Genomic DNA, 23074 nt, shown 5'->3' with positions numbered 1-23074 from the left:
TTGACCAAGGCAGGGCCAGGATTCCTGCTGGGGCTCTATGACTTCAGGCTGTGGCTGCGTCCTGGTCACCCTGAGGAGGTCCCCGGCCCCCTCTGGGTGGTGAGAGCTGAGAGGCCCAGCAGGCAGCCCCCTGCCCCAGCCAGGCCAGGGCAAGAAGAGGGGCTCAGCCTGGCTCAGCTCTGGTCCCAGGAGACATCGCCAGCCAGGCCAGGAAATGACCACTCGCTGCCTGGAGGCCACCTCCCAGCCGCAGCACCTCCGGGAGGTCACTCATTGGCAGTTAAAAATCTACTGTGACTTGTCAGAAAAATGAATAAATGGGCACATTATTTTTTCATTCCAGACCTCAGCATCTGTTTGTCTAATCAGGAAGGAGAGTGGGGAAGTCGGCAAGGGCTGCCGTGCACGGTTTATGTAAGTTTTCCTCTGTCAGAGGAGTTTAAATGGGTAATGAACAGGCCGTGGTGATTTGAAATATAATCCCATTACGCTGACGAGATTACAGGCCTTCCAGACTTCACAAATCACTCTTAGGGCTTTTATAGCAAACACCACCCTGTTGGGATTTTGCATTTAAGCAGAGGTGTTTGGTGGGAACACAACATGACAGGCTTAACCCTTTCCCTCTCCTGGCTGCCTTTCCAAAGAGCAGGATCCTCCCAGCGGGGCCTCCAGGGAACCTTCAGGATCAAGGGCATTTGGGCCACATCAGCCGAGATGGAGGCCCAGCAAGGTTGGGGACGGCTTGTTTTGATGGGGGGCGGGGAGCAGGTGGGAGGCGGGAGAGCGTCTCCATCACTTCCCAGCTGCATGGCCTCAGAGGAGGCTTCTCTTTGCCTCCATTTCCTCATGTGTAAAATGGGGATTAGGTGGGCATGTGGATGGACTGAGAAAGCGGTTAATAGAATAGTAACTAACCTATTCTGAGAGCTTAATAAGAGGCACTGATAAAAGAACAGCGTCAACTTAACTTCACCTTCGCCAGTGTGGGAGGTGTGACTGTGGTCCTTCACGATGTGATTTCAGCGGTGTGTGGGTGGATGTTTTCAATTCAAACAGTGATGTATTTATTTCAGTGTGCACCAGAAAGCATATATGCTGCACACAAAATCCGGGACTCCACGGCCATTCTTGTTTAGGATGAAGTTTAAGGTAGAGAACAGCATTAGCCTGGATCAGTATCAGGGGAAATATTTCACTGTAGATGCGGTGCTATCTTGGGGCGGCCTGTGAATGGGCACTTTTGGGAAGCACAGTGTCATCTCATGGTGGCAGACATTGAGACTGTTTCCCCAACATTTGTGACTTCCCATTCTGGTGGTCGCACCTCTCTGTCCCCCAGGTGACTGATTCTGGCCAATGAAATGTGAGTGAAGGTGGGAAGGGACCCGTGTACCACTTTTTTGGGTTTTTTTAAAGATTTTTTTTTTTTTGATGTGGACCATTTTTAAAGTCTTTATTGAATTCGTTACAGTATTGCTTGTGTTTTATGTTTTGGTATTTTGGCCGCAAGACATGTGGGATCCTAGCTCCCCGGCCAGGGATCAAACCAGCACCCCCTGCACTGGAAGGTGAAGTCTTAACCACTGGACCACCAGGGAAGTCCCCATGTGCCACTTTTGAACCACAGTATCTCATTGTTGCTGCCCATTCTCCAGCCCTTCTGTCCCCCACCTGCGCCTTTGTGGAAGCCCGAAGGCGGCTGGACCACGGCTGACTCTGTGAGATGGGAAGTAAGTGCTGTGTTAAAGCCACTGAGGTCTTGGGGCTGTTAGTGTCACTGCAGCCCAGCCATCCTGCCTAGTAAACTCATCCAGTCTTCACAAGGCCCCTTTGAAGAAAGTATTATTGTCCCCATCTTACAGAAGAGGAAACTGAGGCTCAAAGAAGTAAAGTAGCTCATCTGAGGACACACCAACCAGGAGAGAGCTGGAATTTGAACACAATCTGCCCGACCCCAGGGTCTGCTCTCATAAGAGGGCACTCAGTGAGTGTTCGCTTCACAGAATCAGTTGGTGAGGAAGGACAGGGTGGGCAGAGCCGCAGGGTCTGACTCTGGGACTTGGACAGGGTGCAGGCTCGCAGCATAGGGCCCCCAAATCAAGCCGTCTGTCCCTGGGGCAGAGGGCCCAGGCCCGGCGCCTGTGTGCCCTCCTTCCTGGCACTGAGGAAGCTGGCCTTGGCGCCGCCACGGCAGTTTATTTGGACTCTGGAACTCAAGGAGGGGACAGCTCGGCACAGCCGGGTCCCCCCTCAGGGGGGGCACCACTGGGGAGAACATGGCGTTCGCACAACCGGACTAAGCAAGATGACAGATGCCAACATCATGTGGCCGTTTATCAGGTGTTCGCACATCAGGCCCTGTGCGTATATTGTTTCACTGAGTCTTGATTCCAGCCCTGAAGTTGGCGTCTTCATCCCATCGTACAGACAGGGACCCCGCGGCACAGAGGAGTTAGCCGCTTACCCGGAGCGAGTGAGGCCGGTGAGGAGGGGGTGGGATCGGGACCCACACCTGGGAGGGGCCCCTCAGTCCTCAGACCGACTGATCCCCACGGAGCTCTGGGACGGATGCCGCTGCTTATGCCCAAGGAGGAGGCTCAGCTCACAGGCCAGGGTGTGGGGGGCTGGGGTCTGATCCCGGGTCTGCACCCTGAGCCCTCTGACGCTGAGATGGGAAGACCCTGCTTTTTTCTTCTCTTCCTCCCGTTCCTCCCTCTGGAAGGAGGAGAGCAGCCCTGGCAGCACCGGCAAGAATCAGGTGGCAGGAGCTGTGCCAGGAGCCGGGGGGCCGGTCCTGCCAGGGCTGCCATGGAGGCCGTGGTGGCCCCTCGGGGATGCCGATGTGGGTACTGGGGAGCAGGCCGGGGGTGGCAGGGCGGAGGCGCAGACCCCTTCTCCCCACCTCTGGCTCCCCTCCCCAGTCTCGGGGCCCCTTCTTCAGCCTCCGTGGCAGCCGCCATCCTCGCCAGCTGGGAAGCTCAAAAGCTGTTGATGCCGTGCCCGGTGGTGAAGCCACAGTGTCTCCCTCCCTGGGGCCACTGGGGCGGGGGCTTCCTTCTCCCCTGAGAGGCCACAGCACGTCAAGAAGCCACGACTGCTCGCTCAGCAGGGCTGCTGCCTCCCCACTTCAGGCGCCCAGGCTCCCACCACCCGTCGCTGTGCCTGGCACTCACCTGGCTCATGCTGGTCCCCACAGGGCTTGCATGGCGCTCACTGCAGTGGGGCCTGGGGGTCACCTGCCACCTCTTGACCTCACCAGACTGTGAGTGTCGTGATGACCAAGTTGGGTCTTTGCTTCCCCCTGTCCCAACGTTTCCCAGTCCCTCACCTGGGGAACCAGGGACCTGAAGGGGCAGCTGGCAGGCTTTAGGGACATGACAAGGGAGGGCACAACCTTCCAGCTTTTTAACCCATGGAGAGAAGACTCAGACGGATGTCAACATGGTCTCCACACAGCTGAGGGGCCCCTGAGGCAGTGGGGAGACTGGTCCCGGGGACCAGGGAGGAGAGGGGTTAGGAGGTAGCTGCCGTGCCCGGTGGGAAGAGGGACCTGGCATGCAGGGCTGGCAGCACAGGCCCGGGGAGTCCTGGCCAAGGGGGACCAAACAGGCCAACAAGCACAAGCACTGACCTGCATGGCAGTGCGCCCTGTCGCTGGAGGTCTGCAGGCTGAGGCCCAAAGACCCTGGGAGGAAACATACATTTGCTGCTCCGGGGAGGAGGCTGGACCAACCGAGCTCACAGTATTCCTCAACTCTTAGCTTCTTGTTCAGATGCAGAGCAGCTCCTGCAAGTTTTGGAAAACAGAAACCACTGGAAGGAAGTTTGGGCTCACTGTGATTCTGAGACATTTAAGACATTCTCTAGAAGGGTCTGCAGGGACCACCTACTCCAGCACCTGCATTTATAGATGAGGAAACCGAGGCCCAGCAAGGCAGTGCCCGGCTCAGGCCCGCAGCCGCTAGCCATGGAGGGCAGGGCCCAGAGGCTCAGAGCACGGCTGCCGTTCAGTCACTCTCGCTGTGTCCCAGATGGAAGCTGGGACCCTTCCAAGCCCCAAGTCCTCAACCCTGGAATGGAGGTAGTGACAGGACCTGCCAGAGGCTGGCTGCGGGATCACCTGTGCCTGTGCATACTTATGAGGGGCCGGCACCCAGCCTGCCCTCAGGTGTTGGGGGCTGCTCAGTGGCCAGCGGAGGCCAGGGCTCATCAGGCCACCCAGACTTGGCAAAATCCCCATCCTGAGTTACCACCAGGTCCGTGGGGGCCACACTGGAGCCAGGTCAGGAAACTCGCTGGAAGGTGGAGGCGTGGCCTGCTGGGTCACTTGGGTGTAACCTGGGTGTGCTGAGCTCCTGCCTTGTAGAGCTGGGCCCTGGGGAGACAGGTGGGAGGTGCTCACAGTCTTACCTTAAAGTCCAGGTATCGGGTGTGAGAGGGGCCGAGGAAAAACTGAATTTAAACAGTCTCGATATTTGGTGGACCTGGGCAGTGGTTAGCGCTCCCCTTAAATTATTCCTTCAAGTGTGTGTTTCATGTAAATTGCACATGTGCTGTATTTCAGGACATGAGAATGGTGTTGATTTTGTAATTGAAGGAGGTGATGATTTCAATGTCACCCTTGAGTGAAGAGGGTCATCCTGTCTTGCTCAGTATTAAAGGAGGCCCACAGTGCATTTCAGAGCCGCTCGGCACCACATCAACTGCTAGCAAACGTCACCGCCCAGAGTGCTTCATGGCGGTCACCACCCTCAGCAGTATGTGCGCAAGGCTTCAAGAATTCAAAGAAATACGTAAAAGAAGGTGTTTAAGATTTTTATTTTAATATTGAATATGTCACAAGATTTAATGACCAAATTAGTCATTTACATTTTTCAAAGATATCTAAATATAAAATTGCTAAAAATTCAAATACAGATAGCAAGCTACAAATAATATGTCTTTTGTTTCTGGGGTGGATAGGAATGGAAGACATTAGAAAAGGGTGCTTCTGTTGGCTGGACAAAGATCAGAATGAAAGAGGAATTCATTAGGTGCCTCTGTGCAAATGGACCCTCAACTGTGAGAGGCTGTTTCAGCCACGTCGCTTCCTGTACAATGATTTAAAAAACTTTGAAATGCAGGTCCTCAATGAAACCTCAGTCCACCATCTTGGCCAGGGCCAGTGCGAAAGGACGTCACCCTGGGAGGGACCCTGGAGAGGCTGGCGAGGACCACAGAGGCATCAGGTGTGGCCAGAGGGGTGGTGTCAGCAGATACCTGATTCCTTGCCCCCCACCCCCTGGGAGCTGGACCCCTGGCAGCAGCTCCTCCCGCCCCGCAGTCTCTGATGCAGTGAAAGCAGCACTTCCTTCCTGCTCAGACCAGGGGGCAGGCACTGTGAGGAGAGGAGAAACGGAGCCGAGGCCCCTCTGAGACAGCACAGCAGAGACTCTTCTGAGTCCAGAAAAAATCCACATGCGGGTCCAACTGTCAGCTGAAACTTAGATTTGTTATTTAGGAAACAGAAGAGAGGCTGGGAGCTCAGTGTGACCCCCACTTCTCCGAGCCCCGAGCTTTACATGCAGTCCTGCCTTCCTGAAATCAGAGGTGCTGGGATGAGCCGAGGAGAGGAGGCTTCTGAAGGGGAAAATGGCGCAGCCTTGGACACACATCACTCGGTCCCCTTCCTAACTTTAGTAAGATACTATCCTCAAAGCAATGCACTCATTTAAACAAATGGCATAGTTAAAACTATTGACTAAATCCTAAACATTTCTTCTGAAAAATCGAGCCATAGCTTTTCCAATCTGCCTGTTCAATATGGGAACAGATTTTAAAGAGAATAACATAATCAATCCTCTGCCCCAAAGAATGGTCCATCATACCAACCATGATAAAGAGTTTATTAAAAGGAAGAAACAAAAAAAGAACCATACATTTTTGTTCTTCGTTTGTTTTGAGAAATTTGATCAAGTTGCAAGGACGCGTCTGGGCACGGCTGTGTACATCTCCGGGCCTGGGCACGGCTGTGTACATCTCCGGGCGGGGCCGCCAGGCAGCGAAGATGGCTGGGCAGCTTGTGGCTCCTCTCGGTGTCGTCCGGCCCCGGGCACTGCTAATCAAAGCCATTACCACTCAGGGTTCGGCCCCGTGGCAACGTCCCCAGCTCTGTTCTAGGGGGGTGCCCCCCCTTCCCCAAGAGCCCACCAGCCCTGTCCTCGTGAGCCAAGGGCTGGCCTCCCCGAGGACTGCAGGACACAGGGTGGGCTCTAGGGCCACCTGGCCCTGGCAGGCAGGCTCTGAGCTATGGCAACAGATTGAAGCTGGAGGCCGGTGTCATTGTTGCCCTGATTTCTTTTCCTTCTGGAAGCTGAAGCTTGTACGTCTGTTCAGTTTTCTTTGTTTTTGAGCAAAATAGTCAGCCCGGGCAGTGCTTGCTCGTGATTCCAGGATGTAGTTAACCTAGAAAGCAAGACAACATAGCCCGTCACTTGTCAGCCACTCTGCTCGCCTGGGATGAGCAAGGGAAGGGCCCTGCCCTGGGCTGGGCGCCCTCCGGGCCCAGTGCCCCCCTGTGCATGGCGTCCAGTCATCACGGCAACCCCGCAGGCTGTGACCGGAGCCCACTGCACAACGGGAAAACACGCCTGGAGAAGACACGAGGCTGGTACAGGCCTTTCAGCCAGTGGTGGAGCTTTTCTGATTCCAGAGCCCGTGGTCCCTCCCAGAAGAAGCCTGTGTACCGGGCTTCCTGGTTCTGCCCCCAGCCTGCTGTGTAGCCCTGGGCTCGCACATAACTCCTCTGAGCCCCCTCTTCCCTTGTCTGAAAGACAAGGACGTCACAGGGATGAAAACCAAACCAAAACAAGGCTCTGTGTTCAGTCTCCCACCAGCAGGTACAGAGGTTCCAACTGGGGTATTTTAATGCTCACAAGCACCCCACTAGCTACGGCTTATTTGATAAAAAAGGGAAGTGAGGCTCAGAGAAGAGGACCAAGCTGCCTGGATCATCGAGAGGTCAGGGTCAAAGCCGGGAGAGGTGCCGTGGAAACTGTGCAGGATGCACAGCCAGCTGCCTCCCAGGTCTCCACGTTGCTGCTCCCACCTGGTTCTCTTGGGGTATTTTCAGATTTCCCCCCATGCTGGATGGTCACTGTCACCATCACCTTTGGCACTGAGTACCTGCCTTATCTGAGCCTCACCCCATGTTTGGTTCAAGGGGCAGAGGGAAAATTAAGACTTGGTCCCTGTCCCAAGGACCTCACGGCCTAGTGAGTGTCCAACAGATACAGAAGGAGCAGAAAGGAATGGGGAGACTAACTATCGGGGACATGTGGGGCAGGGAAGGCTTGTGGAGGGGATGAATGAGATGGGTTTTGAGAGACAAATAGGAGTTTGAGGTGTACAAGGGGTGGGGAGAATCAGCACGCATCAAGGCACAGCCGTGGAACACAGCAAGGGGGTGTCCATGAACTGCAGAAGCTTAGGGATCAGTCATGGTGAGGCAGGGAGGAGCCAGGGAAGGGCAGCAGTGCCGTGGTAAGACCTGCACCTGGTGCGAGGATGAGCCCCTGGCTGGGCGGTGGTGGCGGTGGCAGCAGCAGCAGCGTTCGGAGTGCTTTTCAAGGATTGAGTCATTTAACCCTCACAACAGCCTTAGGAGACGGCTGCCATTGTTATCCCCATTGTACAGAGGAGAAAACTGAGGCACAGAAATGATAACGTCATTTACTCGAGGTCACAAAGCTAGAAAGAGTACGCGCCAGGACCTGGACCAGCTCTCCAGGCCCCGGGCCTCCTCAGAGGCCCCCACCCCCTCACCTCCTAAGACTCGGCTCCTTCCACTGCCCCAGCTGCCCTCTGGCTGGGCCTTTCTGAGAACAAACACTGTTTCTCTTCAACCTCAAATATCTCAACGTTATGACTAGAACCCTGAATATTCCTGGCTAGAGAAACGAGCTGCCCCCTCTGTTGATTGTACTCTGAGGGCCACGTGTCCCGTGCCCGGAGCGGGAGAGGCCTCTGCGGACTGAGAAAGAACCGAGGTGCTCCGGGGAGGCGGTGCGGATGCCTCGCCTTGCGTGGGGCTGGGGCTCTGCCACGGTGTCCCCTCCAGACTTTCTGCTCTGATAGTCGCCGGCAGCAGGCGTTAAAGGCTGGCGTGTGAGTACAGAAGGCTTGACGCGCTCGGCCCACTGCCTCGCCAAGTTACCAGCTGAGAGCAATAAATCATGAGGCCTGCAGGGCCAGGTGACGATTTGGGACACTAGAGACAATGCATGGAAAGAAGAGGTTTATCATTCTTAATAAGAGCAATCTTTGGGTTCGATTGTTTGCACACTCAACCAATCTACTGTTTTCAGTGTATTTTTGGCACATGTAACTTGACAAAAGCATTTTAAAATGATCCTCAACAGGCCAACTATTTCCTAAATTTATTATCTTCAGTGCTTTGTGATAATCACATAGATAATTTTAATGGAAGATTAATGTAATAGTCAAAAGATAAAAACGCTCTTTGGTCTGCATTAGCTGGTTAATATGCTGTGGCTTAAGACTTGCACAGTTTTATGCACTATAGAGTGTCTCACTTTCAGTGCATTTTACAGCTTAAGGCATAAAAATATAGGGAGTTTTCATGGTCAATAAAGTCACAGGCTCCATCACTTGATCACGAGAAGAACCCAATTTGAAGAGACCAATGATTCCTCTGAGATTCACCTCGAAGCCTGCAGAATTAGGGGCCACGCAGGGCTTAGCTCAATCCCATCTCGGGTGGGAAGGGGCAGGGCAGGTCTGGGACTCCTCAGCTTGGTTCAAGATGAGGCTTCACCTGTATGTGCTCTGTGGCCTTGGGCCTCTTTTTCCTCGTCTATAAAGTGGGGATAATAATGTCTACACTGGGCAGGGCAGTTGCAAAGATGAAATGAGATAATGTACATAAAATGTCTTGTATACAGTCGGTGACCAATAAATGGGTCCTATGGGGAAAAACACAACGAGCTAAAAATAACTTGGAGAGTTGCCTGCTTGTAATAGTTTCTTTGACATTAGCCTCTGGTCCTTATTTCCTCCTTTCAGTTGCAGACACTGGTCAGAGCCCAAGCTGTGGCTCGTCTAAAGTTTCAGTCTAAAGCTCTTATTTTATGTGAAACTCCTCAATTCTAGAACCACCACATGTATTACTTGCGTCTAAGACCGACATGAGAAGAACCTCTGATGGCAACATTTCTACCAAGTGGGGCCTCAGTCACTTGGTGTTGGTGCAAAGCCCCACGAAGACATTGGGAATGGCAAATTGGGCTAAGTATTTAAACTGCTTTAAAAATCAGAGATCGGAGACGTGAAATTTAATCTTCCATCAGGATCGCGATCATTAGCTCTCTAAATAAATCAGGCTGGGACTTCTCCTGGAGTCTTGTGCATGATGTAATATTTCTACAAGCATTTTCATATGAAAACAGACATTTTAGGAAAGGCGATAGGCCTTGGGGATTTTGCAGAAAAGCATCTGCTTCGAGGAAGCATTTGGTCCTGGAAAATGATTTCTCTGCACTTGTTCTTCCACAGTCTTGCAGTGAAGTCATAAACCTGTGTTTCTGTCATCAATCTGCTGTTGTGAAAATTATTTTGATGTCAAACACAGGATTATAATTTTACTAGAATCCTTCTAGTAAAGTCCTTGAATATTTTAATGCTGGCTACAAAAAAAAAGGCCAGGACTTCCCTGGTGGCACAGTGGTTAAGAATCCGCCTGCCAATGCAGGGGACATGGGTTCAAGCCCTGGTCCGGGGAGATGCCACATGCTGTGGAGCAAGCTTGTGCGCCACAACTACTGAACCCGTGTGTCACAACTACTGAAGCCCGCAAGCCTAGAGCCTGTGCTCTGCAGCAAGAGAAGCCACCGCAATGAGAAGCTCACACACTGCAACGAAGAGTAGCCCTCGCTCGCTGCAACTAGAGAAAGCCCGCAGGCAGCAACGAAGACCCAATGCAGCCAAAAATAAAATAAATAAATAAAAAAAAAAAAAAAAAAAAAAGACCAGCCCTGACGGGGTAATGGAATATTTCTCCACCTGGCCCCGGAGTGCGGCACACGCTCCCTGGGTCGTCGGGGGATGCGCTGGCCGGTAACTCTTAGCTCGCTGCCTTCAGGCACTCCAGGTGGGCACTGTCCCCTGCCTGTTCCAAGGGGCTCTGATCCGGGGTGGTCTATGAACCCTCTGCTTTCCGTCCAACTGGTCACGCTACTCTGTCTTGGCTCTAAACTGTCCTCCTAGCAGCTTTATTCTTTTAATTCTTATCTACTACTTTTGAAAATCTTTTGAAGCCATGAGGACTTTGCCTCAAAACGTTTCTGTGAAACAATTCCATTTCATCGAAATCTCCTGTTCAGCTCCTTAAGTCTATGCACACCTGGGAGGTTAGGAACACAAGTTCTGGAATCTGCCAAACCGGGGTCAAGTTCTGGTTCTGCCTGTCACAACCCTGGCTAAGTTACTTTTTTCCTGAGCCTCAGTTTTCATCTAGAAAATGGGAATGACCTCATAGAGGTGTGAAGGTTCCTTGAGACAGGACAGGTAAAGTGCCTGGCCCAGGTCCTGCACTTTGTGACCCCTCAGTGTATCTTAGTACTTTTATTACTATTACTTGATGACATCTACTCTTAAGAAGAGAACGAATAATCACTTAGGTAGCTTCCCCGTACCATTTAATATTTGCTCTAGCAGCTAATATTAGCCTTATGGTGGGGTAGGGCAGGGTAGGTACCATGATCCCTATTTTACAGGAGGAGAAACTGAGGCCCAGGGAGGTGATGTGACTGGTCAGAGTCACACACAACCAGGGGTGGAGGAGCCCCCTCTGGCTCTAAGCTCTGTTCTGCCAAAGCAGTTCTGTTTTCTCTATCTGGTCATTCTACGTAAGATTTGGCTTGGAGAAAGGATTCTCAGTTTGGAAGAGTCTGCAAATCACTAGACCAGGGCTACTCAGAGTGTGGTACACAGACGGCATCCTCTGCAGCACCTGAGAGCTTCTTAGAGACACAGAATCTCGGGCCCTGACCCATATTTCCTGAACCAATGAGACCCCACAGGAGCGTTTCTCAGTCCGACCCCACTTTGCAAGATTCTGTGTGGCTTGGCCCCTGCAACCTCTCTGCTCCAGACACACAGGCTTGGGTGCAACCTCCCAGCCACACCGCACTCGCCCTGCTTCTCTGCTCCACTACAGGCTGCTCTCTCTGTGAAATGCCTTTTCTCTCTCCTCACCTGGTAAAATGTGTACTTTTCCATCCATCCTTCAGGGCTCAGCTCTCCCTGCCTCCCCACCCCCTGTACCAAGTCAGTTTACTCTTTACACACCGATGGGGCACCTTGTGACTTATTTAACAGTCTTTTTAAAAATATTTATTTATTGGCTGTGTTGGGTCTTTGTTGCTGTGTGCAGGCTTTCTCTCTAGTTGCGGCAAGCAGGGGCTACTCTTCATTGTGGTGCATGGGCTTCTCATTGCAGTGGCTTCTCTTGTTGCGGAGCACGGGCTCTAGGCACGTGGGCTTCAGTAGCTGTGGTACACGGGCTCAGGAGTTGTGGCTCGTGGGCTCTAGAGCACAGGCTCAGTAGTTGTGGTGCACAGGCTGAGTTGTTCTGCAGCATGTGGGATCTCCCTGGACCAGGGCTCAAACCCGTGTCCCCTGCATTGGCGGGTGGATTCTTAACCACTGTGCCACCAGGGAAGTCCCTCTCTGTAATTTTCTTAATGTCTCTTTCCTCTGAAAGAGGACAAGCGTGCTGAGGGCAGGGACTGGGTCTGTCACTGCAGTATCCTGAGTACTAGCCTGGCACACAGAAGGTGCTCCGTGAGCACTGTTGAGATATGGTAACAGACAATTCTAGCATCAAGCCGGGATGTTTAGAACAGGTTAATTATCGTGATTACTTTAAGGTGTCTTCAAACAATAACCATAATTTCCTCAGAGTCTGTTCCAGGAACCTCAAGGAGCTCCTGAGTGGGGTTGGAGGGAAATAAATGGTACGTAAAAAGAATGAATAAACACATGAAGAAGGAGGATTATCGGGGGACTGGGAGGAAGCTGAAGGGGGTCCTGGCTGGCTGAAGCAGGTGCAGAGCAGCTGACCTGCGGTGTGGCCCAGGCCTGGGTGTCACCAGCCGGGTGGCCCGTAGGCAGTGCAGTGACCCTGCAAAACCGGCCCGGGAGCCTCATGCAGTGCTGGGGGAGAGCCGGTCCTGCATACGCCGGGTCTGGGCCAAGAAGGAACACTCACCTTGAGCACGATTTCATTGACGGTAGCAGCGTCAGATTCAAAGTAGAGGTGTTTATAGTCGTGATTGCTTAGATACGTGAGTTTAAATATCGCGTGACCTAGAGGGAGAGAGAAAAGGCAGGGTTGAGGGGGCTCTGGCCCCTTGGGGGAGGCCCCCCGTATTCTCCTCTCCCCTTGTCATTTCAGTTCCAGCGAGAGCAAGTGGAGGCTGCAGGGCTGCAACTCTTCCCAGGAGTCGTTCACCTTCTCATCACAGGTGGGGAGAGAGCAGGCAGTAAACAGATCAAACGGCTAGTTATGTCCCATTCCACTCTGAAGGGTGTTCCGGGGACGCCAGATTAGGAAAGCTCTACAGAACTATTTCTACATAATAGTCACATGGAAAAGGTGGTAGTTTTTAAGGCAGAAGGCCAATTAACTCCAAATTATTTCTCTAAAAATAACTGTGCTTAAAGTCAAATAAATGAGCAACAGGAAGGAGGAAGGCCGATAGTAACACTATTACCAGGTTCTCCGTAGCCTGGCTCCTGCTGGGAGGGGGAGTCCTGGTCATGTGATCCCACGTGGAGGCTGCTCCCAAGGCCCAAGGCCCAAGGCCTCCGGTCACTTCCACCCTGGAAGGACGGGTGGGCTGGGGGCGGCGGGGGGTGTGGGGAGGCTGCTCTAAAGGCTGCCATGGAAAGCTGGCACGTCACAGAGCAGACTGACTCGGGGTCTGACCCCCTGAACACACAAACCACCCCCAGACCCAAATGCTTTTGTAACCCTTTCCTACCACCTTCAGGGCAACCTTGTCATTTCTGGAACTGCTTCCTGGTCTAGCCTCACCTCACTTCACCACTCTCAGATGCCACATGCCAGCCCAGGGCATTGCACATACCCACCTGCCCACGCTTGCGATGTCCCCTCTCACTACCCTGTCTCCAAAAGGCCAGCCAATGCTGGGTACTTTAGCTCAACTGGCACCTCCGTGGGATACATTCCTAGGCACGTTTCTCATGTGGCCTCCCACAGTGCTCGGCCCGTCAAGGAAACCTGCTTACCGTATCACGCCACCTGCAGTCGTGTCCGCACCCCCTGTGCCTGTCCTTTGGGCCAAACATGCCAATCAGATTCCCTCCTCTAAGTGGAGACATAGGTGCCCGCCGTCCTCACTCCCATGTGACGCTCTCCCTGGCCCATCAGCTCATGCTGTCCTTGGGTTCTGGGAGACCCCTGTGGACCTCCAAGAAAGTCCTCTTTCTCCTTAAGCTATTTTGAAGTTGGTTTCCATTACTGGCAACCAAAGGAGCACTGCTCCAGAGAGACGTGTAGTCAGAGCTCGGTAAACATTCCCAGACCAAGGAGCAGCTGGTGACGTCTCTTACCCAGAGGCTTCCTCCTACCAGCCTCAGAAACAACTCCTTCTTGTCTTTTCTGCAGACTTCAGTGCTTGTGAGATTACAATTCAGCATATCCTTTCTATTAGCCCTTCTCATCCGTTGTCCTTTTAATTGAAGCAGTGGCTGGTCATAGTTATTAATAACATATCACCCATATTACTGTAAGTTCACCTCTTTCCCAGAGAAATCTTCCCAGAAACTTTATTTACAGTAGCTAATTCTTCAGATCTTCAAAAAGAAACTGATACATGCTGTACGTTTGTGGCCAGAAAAGTTAAGCTGCTGGTATTTTATCCTGGAAACATCATTATGATATACTTTCTGACTATAAATTCAATATTGAAAAAATTAGCTAATAATTTCTGAAAAACCTCGCTTTCCGTCATTTGACAAATTTAGCCTGATTCTAAATCGTGGTACTAAAGTGTTAGAATTTTTAGCTGAAAGCTAATCATTCTGTGAATATATAAATTACTTGTTTCTGAGAAGTGAATCTCACATGAATGGATGTATCTGTATGTATGGACGTGAGCGTATGTGTGTATTCTTTTATCTTTACAGGATTCAGCTCAGAATGTCAGAGCCTTGATGGTGATATCACTGTGCGGAAGAACAATGCAGATCTCTCTGTTGGCCATGCTGTGACCAAGCAGAGCCGTCTATGAAGGTCACAGGGCTGTGAAGGACAAACAGAGACACCCCCTCCAGGAGGCCTTACTGCTGACACCTGGCCGTGACAGACACAGACACCAGTGCCTGCAGCTAACAAGGACCAGAAGGTCTTAGGGAGGTCTGTGGACCCGAAGCTTCGGGGTTCACTGACCACTTTGATAAGTGATCTCATGGACTGTCTATACCACCTGCTCCCGCTCGTCACTGACAAAACAAAACCCAAACCTCAAGATACTAGAGCATGTTTCGCCTGAACAACTGGGACACCATTAAAAACCTGTCCTGCACTCTTTAGGAAGAGCCAAATCTACACATGGCACACGTGACATGCAGTCTGCAGGGGCCCGGGAGCCTCTGGAAGGAAGCCTCCACACCATCCCCTGGATGGTACGGGCTCACAGAGGGGAGGCCTGTGGTTCATCTGCACACCAATCATAGGACGAAAACAAACTAAGCATCCCACATCGCGTGTCCGGAACGGCTGCATATTTGGGTCAGGTGACTACAGACACCCCCCCATGTACTGTGCTGAGCTAGGAGGCTGTGTGTGTCCTCTGCCTGTCCCCAGCACTCTTACCAGACCCCCAAGGAAGAGGGAAGCAAGTCAGAGTGATGAAGAGTTCCAGCCCTGACCATCTCACTGAAGCCTCTGACTTATCCGTCCTTTCCAGAGAGAGCATTCACATCACTGAGGGAAGAGGAGACAGAACACCATCTGGAGAACCTGTATCAGGATTCAACAGCTCGGCCCTTTTGTAACTATTACAGAGCCACAGATAGACTATCACACAGCTCAGAACCGGGTGCGGTGCGGTGGGACAGCCACGGCAGACGGCCCCTTCCTGCTCTGTGGGAGGACTTCGGAGGGACAGCTCTAGTTAACTCAGCGCCACGCTGTCACTCGTGCCGGAGCCACGGAGCATGGGGCCAAGGCGCGCCGAGAGTTTTTGCTGTGAGGCTTTTCCCCTTGCTCCAGGGATCCCTGCTTTGCTGGGTGGCCAGAGGAATGAACACCAGGAACACTGAGAGACAAGTATGATGAGCATGACGAAGAAGGTGATCCCAGGGAGATGCTGTGGAGACCCCAGGGGAGGTGGCTGGCCTGGTAGCGGGAGGGCCACTAGAGACACAGCTTCCTGGAGAAGCCGACGCCTGACTGAGCAGTCTTAGAGGAGGAAGGGGGGTCAGCTGGGTAAACGTGGGGTGGAGAAGGATGCGACAGGGCGAGGACAGAGCGTGGACACACACACGGGGGCGAGAGGCAGCACGCCTCCGAGCCAGGGCTCCGAGCAGGCAGGTTCACGAACAGTGGGCGGGCAGGAGGTGCTGTGACACAGGGCGGACTAAAGGGCTGGGAACACTGGATTCAACAGCTGAGGGAGCCACTAGTGGACTGTAAGCTGGGCAGTGAATGGTCAGATTGGGCTTTTGGGCATTCACCCTGGCTCACCAGGGCCTGGAGGCAGGGGGACCAGCTGCCACAGTCATCCAGGTAGGAGCATATTCAGTTTTGAGCTAGACAGGAGTAAAAAGGATGCTGAGAAAGGGACTGACTTGAGAACTATAGAGAAGGTAACAGTGGCAGGACTTGGGAATTCTTTTTATAAGAGTTAATAAGCAGAATTCACACTTGTATAATTTCGCCTAATCCAAAGCCCATATATTAAAGTGTAACAAGTTAATTGACCTCTTTCTGGAGATGGATCTATCAATAAACATGAGTGGTTTATGCTATGTGGTAAATTTCCACCAGAGGTGTTTGGGAAGGAATCACTGGCATTTCAACACCAGCTGAACAGAACAGGAACACAAAGTGAGAAAAGTCTGTTATCAAAACTTTACCAGCCTCGGGCACCTCTAGGCTCACCTCAGGTAAAGGAGGAAGATGGGGGGGGGTCAAATGTCCTCCTTAGCTGCAGCCCATCAGGGCATCTGTCCTGGGGTGTTAGAGGGAATCAGAGGTGGGCAGGTTACCCTTGGAAACTCAAAGAACATCAGCACCTTTCACAGGGAATGAGTAAGCCATAGGGGTAAACTGTCTTTGTAAAAATGCCAGTTGAGAAAAATGATCCAGGCATGCCTTGTTTTGTGGTGCTTTCATTTATTGTGGTTCGCAGATACTGCATTTTTTACAAATTGAAGGTTTGTGGCAACCTTGCACTGTCAGATGATGGTTAGCATTTTTCAGCAATAAAGTGTTTTTAAATTAAGGTGTGTAAATTATTTTTTTAGACATAATGTTATTGCACATTTAACAGACTACAGTATAGTGTAACTATAACTTTTATATGCATTGGGAAACCAAAAAATGTGTGTGACTTGCTTTACTGTGGTGGTCTGGAACCAAACCTGCAATATCTCTGAGGTGAGCCTGTGTATCAGTATGATTTAAAAGAAAATACAAAGTCTAATATTGCAATTAGTCCAAATTATTTTGTTTGGGTTGTTAAATTCTGTTTGGAAATTGAGGCATAACAAAAGCCTGGGATGCAGAGGGGGAAAGTGTGAGTGCTAGTCAGAGACTTGGGAAGAAATCCAGTTCTGCTGTGTTCTAGTGGTGGGACGGTCAGAGGCACTGTCCCTCCAGAGGCCAAGGTTTGCCCGAGAGGAGACAGCATCCATCAGGCATCTCACATGGCACTTGGAAACAGCGGGGGCTCAATGGGTGGTGGCCATCATTCTTACAACTGTGATGGAACTGATGTTTGACAATAATATCCTCACTGTTCTGACGATTTGGTTTTTAATTGGGCCTTCTTTGAGCAGACTTGCTTTAGAGCTGTAGGAATAAAATGCAATATAATGGGGTATAAAATGTGGCACCTAAGCCCCGGTCACATATCCAGATTTGCTCAGGGCACTGAAACTATACATCTGCTTCTGAATATTGAAATGGAAGTCTGGATATGTAAAAATGTATTTTTACTAATTAGCAGTACAGGTGTCAGAAGTGGAGACTTTTGAGCTTTCGTGCTGTAATTTATCATCTGCATTACGAGTTTTAACTTAAACCAGAGGCTGTGCTGAAAAAACAGGGTCTTCTGGTCAATTGAGGGGAGTGGCCATTCAGAAAAAGCTGCTATCATCACAAGATGGGACAGCTTAAGCAGAGGGCCAGCAGCGCATACACTCCTGCTAAAGGAAGTGCTCCCAGATTTCCCCTGCAAATGGAACAGAGTTGTTGTTTGAAAAGAGGCTCCCTTCTAAACGACCTGCGGGCACCGACAGTGGCTGGCAATGACTGGTCAGAGCTGGGACTTCCAAACTCAGCCTGAGGCCCACCTTTGTCTAAAACCCCCCAGGTGTCCCACTTGCCAGGAAAGCCAAAAATAAACTTGAATTTTTTGGTTTTCCTTTTCAATTAAAAAATTATAAAATACATTTTAAAGTTACTAGAAATTTAGAAGACAGAGGAAAAACTTCCACACTCCACCCCCATAATACCAACATCCTGGCACAATGACATCCATGGTCTCTTTTCTAGTCATTCTCACATGTCTGTTTTCACACAGTTGTAATCAGATTGTATAGTAAAATTTGGGGAGAATTTTTGTTGTTAACATTTTAGCATAGCCTTTTCCTTGTTGCTACACAGTCTCCACAACCATCTTTTTCAACAGCTGTATTTTATGCCAACAAGTAGGTGTGTGCCACGGTTCACGTTACTATCCTTCCATTGGGCATTTAAGTTACTAATAAAATTGCCAGTATTATAGATAAGCCTATGAAGAACATCTCTGAGTATTTGGATTCCTTCTGAATTCCTTTACATCAGGCATGGATACTTCTAAAAAAATGGGTTTCCAGGGTCTGATCTTTTCTGGTTCCTCTGGCTTGGAAGTGGGTGGAGAGCTCTCATTGGATTTCCCTTTTTTTAAAATAACTTTTATTTATTTAATTTATTATTTATTTTTGGCTGTATTGGGTCTTTGTTGCTGTGCGTGGGCTTTCTCTAGTTGCAGCGAGCAGGGGCTACTCTTCGTTGCAGTGGGAAATGGATGGCCTGGGATGCTTTGGTCTCTGGGCTGAACACCCCCTCTGGGTCTGGTCTCCACTGCGAGCAGCATTCCCAGCTGCCTGTAGGAGCTTCAGTTCAATGTAATTCAACTGGCAAAGGCTGGTGCTCCTCGAGTACCCCGATGGTGGCAGAGGCCCCAGTAACTGTGATGACCTCTTTGACCTCTGGAGCAGGGACAGAGTCTGATCCACTTAACACTTTTGCCTGTGTCATTCACCCCCTCCCCCCGCCCCCTTTGGCTCCTTCCTATAAACATAATTAAAGCTCTCTGATTATAAAAACTCCCATGGCAATGTGATTTCCCTCCTTCCTCTAATTTACTGAAAACACTCTTGCTAAGGTCACCACGACCTCTATGTTGAGAGATCCAGTAGATACTTCTCGGCTTTTATTTTGCTTGGCTTCTCAGCTGTATCTGATACTTCTGAAGTCCTCTCTTCCCAGGAAGCCACAGTCAACTGATTTTTCAACTGACTTCTCCAGGCAATCTGTTTCTTATATGTCCTTTGTGACCTTCTTGTCCTTTATCTTTCTCTTAAATAATGGTCTTCCCCGGTGTCCTGTCCTTGACCCTCATCTCTTTTAACTCCATTTCTCCTCTGTCAGGTTTGCCCCTTAGGTTTTAACTACTACCCAGATATTGATGATCCCGAAGCAGATATCTGGCTCGGACCTTTCTCCAGACTTTCAGAGCCAACCAGTGAGTACAGCTGCCATCTTCACATGGCCTGCAGTGTTGCACATCCAGAACTGAATTCTACATTTCCCCTTAAATCTAAAGGTCTGTTAGCCCAACTGGAGGCTTCACTACTTACCAAGTTCCAAGCATTTGGTCCCCTAAATAGTTTTCATATATTCAGCTTCCATCCCTTCCCATCCTGTGACCACAGCCCTCACCGAGGTCCTGACCGTCTGTTGACTCTTCTTGGTTTTCCTACTTTTGGTCATGTCTTCTTCAGATCCAAAAAACTACCGAGAGGAGTCATCCTTTTGTAACACACATCTGGTCATATCACTCTCCTACTTAAATCTCTACAGTGTTTCTTTTCCTATTGTCTTCAGAATAAAGTCCAAGCTTTTTAGATGATTTTCAAGACCCTAAATCAGCAGTTGTCAAACTTCGTGGTCTCAGAATCCCCTTACACTTTTAAACATTACTGAGGAGCTCCAAAAGCTTTTGTTCATGTGGACTATATCTATCAATATTTATTATATTAGAAATTAAAACTGAGAAGTGTAAAAACTATTAAATCGGACTTTCCTGGTGGCACAGTGGTTAAGAATCCGCCTGCCAATTCAGGGGACATGGGTTCGAGCCCTGGTCCAGGAAGATCCCACATGTCACGGAGCAACTAAGCCCGTGCACCACAGCTACTGAGCCTGTGCTCTAGAGCCCGCAAGCCACAACTACTGAGCCCGCGTGCCACAACTACTGAAGCCCGCACGCCTAGAGCCCGTGCTTCACAACGAGAGAAGCCACGGCAATGAGAAGCCCGCGCACCGCAACGAAGAGTAGCCCCCACTCACTGCAACTGGAGAGAGCCCGCGCACAGCAACGAAGACCCAACGCAGCCAAAAATAAATTAAAAAAACAAATAAAATTTAAAAAATCCATATGATAAAATTTCCTCCTGTATTAGAGTATAAGGAAAATAAATACCGTGCTATCATGTCCATCTTTACAAGTACTGAATATCATGATTTCTTCAGAGTTGCAAAAGGCTCTACATATCACCACTAAATATTAAGTTCCATATTATAGTAGTAAGTTCCCTATTACCATACTACTGTGCTTTTTGAGTTCTCGGACTGATTTTTAACAGTTTTTGTTTTGTTTCATTTTTGGTCAACTCTCGTCAGTTTTAACTTCCTACTATCTCTATTATTAAGTTCTGTAATTCTTTTTCCACCTTCTATTTTTCTGCACTTAATATCCTTTAGGAAGAGAAACCAGATAACAAAGCATGGTTAAAATTTGTTGAGGAATAAGACTTCATAGACTGAGTTGGGGGCTAGGGATACTCTTCCATCCAAAAAGCACAGAAGTTTAAGTGACTTGGCTTTGTGTCAGTGGCAGAGGGAAGAATATAAACCTCTGTTACCATTTATATATAACTTTAGGCAAGTTACATAACTTCTCTGAGCCCCAGTTTCCTCATTTATAAAATGGGAATAATATCTGTCTCACAGAGTTGTTGCTAAGATTAAGTAATCCTAGGATAAAAATCAACAATCTGAGACTTCTAAAATAAATGAATATAAACCTCAGAGGGTTGTTTCAAGAAGTAGTGATGGGAACATATATATGTATATGTATAACTGATTCACTTTGTTATAAAGCAGAAACTAACACACCATTGTAAAGCAATTATACCCCAATAAAGATGTTAAAAAAAAAAAGAATTAAGTAGTGCATATAAAGCACTTGGGACACTGCCTGGCACATGGTAGATTCCCTTGTCTTTTTGCTCTCACTCTCCAAGATAAACAAACTTTCCCAGACAGGATAAGAGAGCCAAGAGGCAAAATTAAGGATATTTTATAGATACTTATATAACAAGAGAAAAAGAATTTCTACATTTTTTAACTGACAAAATTCAAAATATAATCATCAAATGTATTTTCTGGGGTTACTACAGGTTACTTCTGAGAAGGACATATTTTTTTGGGGGGGTGGATAACATTTCACTTAAATGGAGTTCAAAGTTAATGTTCCATATCATCAAATCAATTGCAAATATTCACATGTTAAAAACTATTCTTAGTGTCTAGGCCATACAAAAATAGGTGGTGGGCTGGATTTAGCCTATGGCCCAGAGTTTGTCTATCCCCACTCAAAGAGGTCTCACTTATTTCCTTTTTCTTTGTTCATTCTGTATAGTTGCTAATGGTGACATTTTGAGTACGCTTGATTTCGTTGGGTAGATCTGGGTTTCTATCTGGTATTTTTTTTCCCCTCCAGCCTTCAATATTTCTTATAGTAAAGGTTTAATGGCAACAAATTCTTTTATTTTTGGAATGTCTGGAAATGTCTTAATTTCACCTTCATTTCTGAAGGATATTTTCACTAAGTATAGAATTCTAGGTTGACTCCATTGTCTTCTGGATCGCATTATTTCTGGTGAGAAGTCAGCAATACTTCTTATCTTGGTTCCTCTGGATGCTCATAAGAGTTTTCTCTTTATCATTGGTTTTCTGCAATTTGATTATGATGTGCCTTGATGTGGTTTTCTCTGTATTTATCCTGTTTGGCCTTCTTTAGACTTCCAAGATTGGTGGATTGATATTTTAAATCAAATCTGGAACAGTTTTCTCTACCTTCCCTGAGACTCCAACTACATATATGTCAGAACACTTGCTGGCTCCAGCTGACAGTCTGACTGCAGCCTGGTGAGAGACCCTGTGCTAGAGGACCCAGCTAAGCTGTGCTGGATTCCTGACCCACAAAGCTGTAAGAAAATAAATGTTATTGTTGTTTTAAGACATTGAGTTTTGGGACAATTTGTCATGTGGTAATAGATAACTAACCCTCTGACCTTTTTTCCTAATCTTCCTGATTTGCTCCCATCAGTGAATTTTTTGATTCAGGTACTGTATTTCTTAGCTCTAGAATTTTCATTTGGTTCTTTTTAAAGTTTCCATTTCTCTTCTTTTTGAGTTATTAAGTCTTTGAACATATTTACAATATGAATTTTTAAGTACTTATCTGCCAATTCTATCATCCCTGCCATTTCTGACTCTGCTTCTATTGATTGATTTTTCTCCTGGTTACAGGACACATTTTTTTCCTGCTTCTTTCCACGTCTCATAATTTTTTATTGAAAGTTGGATACTATGAACGCTTGAGTGTGGGATGTTTGCATTTTGTCATCATCTTTTAGCTAATATTGGGCTTTGTTCTGGCAGTCAGTTAATTTACATGTGGATCAGTTTGATCCTTTCAGGAATCCGTTTAAAACTTTATTAAGAATTAAGGCAGTCTTTAATCTAGGGCTAGTGTAGCCTTGCTCCTAAGATACAGCCTTTCAAGAGTTACTAGTAAATGTCCTGGATGCTTCAACTACTGGGGAGCTATGAACTAGAGTTTTGGCCAGAACTTTAGTTTATAGCTCCCCAGTAGTTGTTCTTTGACCAGACTTGTGAGATCCCACAGGAGGCACACACAGCTTAGTATACAACAGAAGATTAAAAGGCATCTTTCTGGAGCTCATTCTCAGTAGGGCTCCCTCCTCTCCATACTTAAATTTTGCTAATTTCAGTTGCTGAATTTCAGTTCCCCCAACTCTGATTTGTGTCTCCCGGGTCAGTGAGACTGCTATGCTCTCCTTGGGAAACCCTGGAAGAAAGCTGAAGTGATAGTAGGTCTCAGCTCATTTGTTGCCCTTCTCTCAGGGCTCACTGTCCCGTACTGCCTGTTTTTCAATGTCTGCAAACAGTTTCTTATATTTTGTGTAGTTTTCCAGTCATTTATGATAGAAGGGCTAATCTGGGTACAGCTACCCTGTCCTGGAAGTTGCCTATGGGAGTCTTGTAAGCAATACATATTTTGAATTTAATGAAATAATGGCTTACTTTTTCCATGTCTACAAGAATAACTTAAAATCTAAGCACTCCATTTATTTATTATGAAAACACAGTTTGGAGCTTGGCAGGAGGTAAGGGAAACAGATTTTTCCAATCATTTATCCAGCTGAGAAATCTTCACACAGATTTCTTCAGTAGGAAACAATC

General features: G+C 48.7%; 1 protein-coding gene across 3 annotated transcripts in view; it reads right to left on the bottom strand.

Annotated features, from left to right (window-relative positions):
* Positions 1-4804: 4804 nt before the first annotated feature.
* MAPKAP1 (MAPK associated protein 1) overlaps positions 4805-23074 on the bottom strand; it is a 231265-nt gene continuing 212995 nt past the window's right edge. For all 3 annotated transcript variants that reach the window (XM_060154358.1, XM_060154359.1, XM_060154360.1), the window contains 2 exons: positions 12272-12369; positions 4805-6447 (listed from right to left, as the gene is read on the bottom strand). In XM_060154358.1, the coding sequence (XP_060010341.1) occupies positions 6322-6447; positions 12272-12369 (224 nt within the window). In that variant the 3' untranslated portion in view covers positions 4805-6321. The remainder of the gene's footprint in view (positions 6448-12271; positions 12370-23074) is intronic.

The sequence above is a fragment of the Lagenorhynchus albirostris genome, chromosome 7, assembly GCF_949774975.1.
Source record: "Lagenorhynchus albirostris chromosome 7, mLagAlb1.1, whole genome shotgun sequence".
NCBI classification, from domain to species: Eukaryota; Metazoa; Chordata; class Mammalia; order Artiodactyla; family Delphinidae; genus Lagenorhynchus; species Lagenorhynchus albirostris.
Note: the sequence above shows the minus strand (reverse complement) of the source record. Positions and strands in the feature narration are given on the sequence as shown.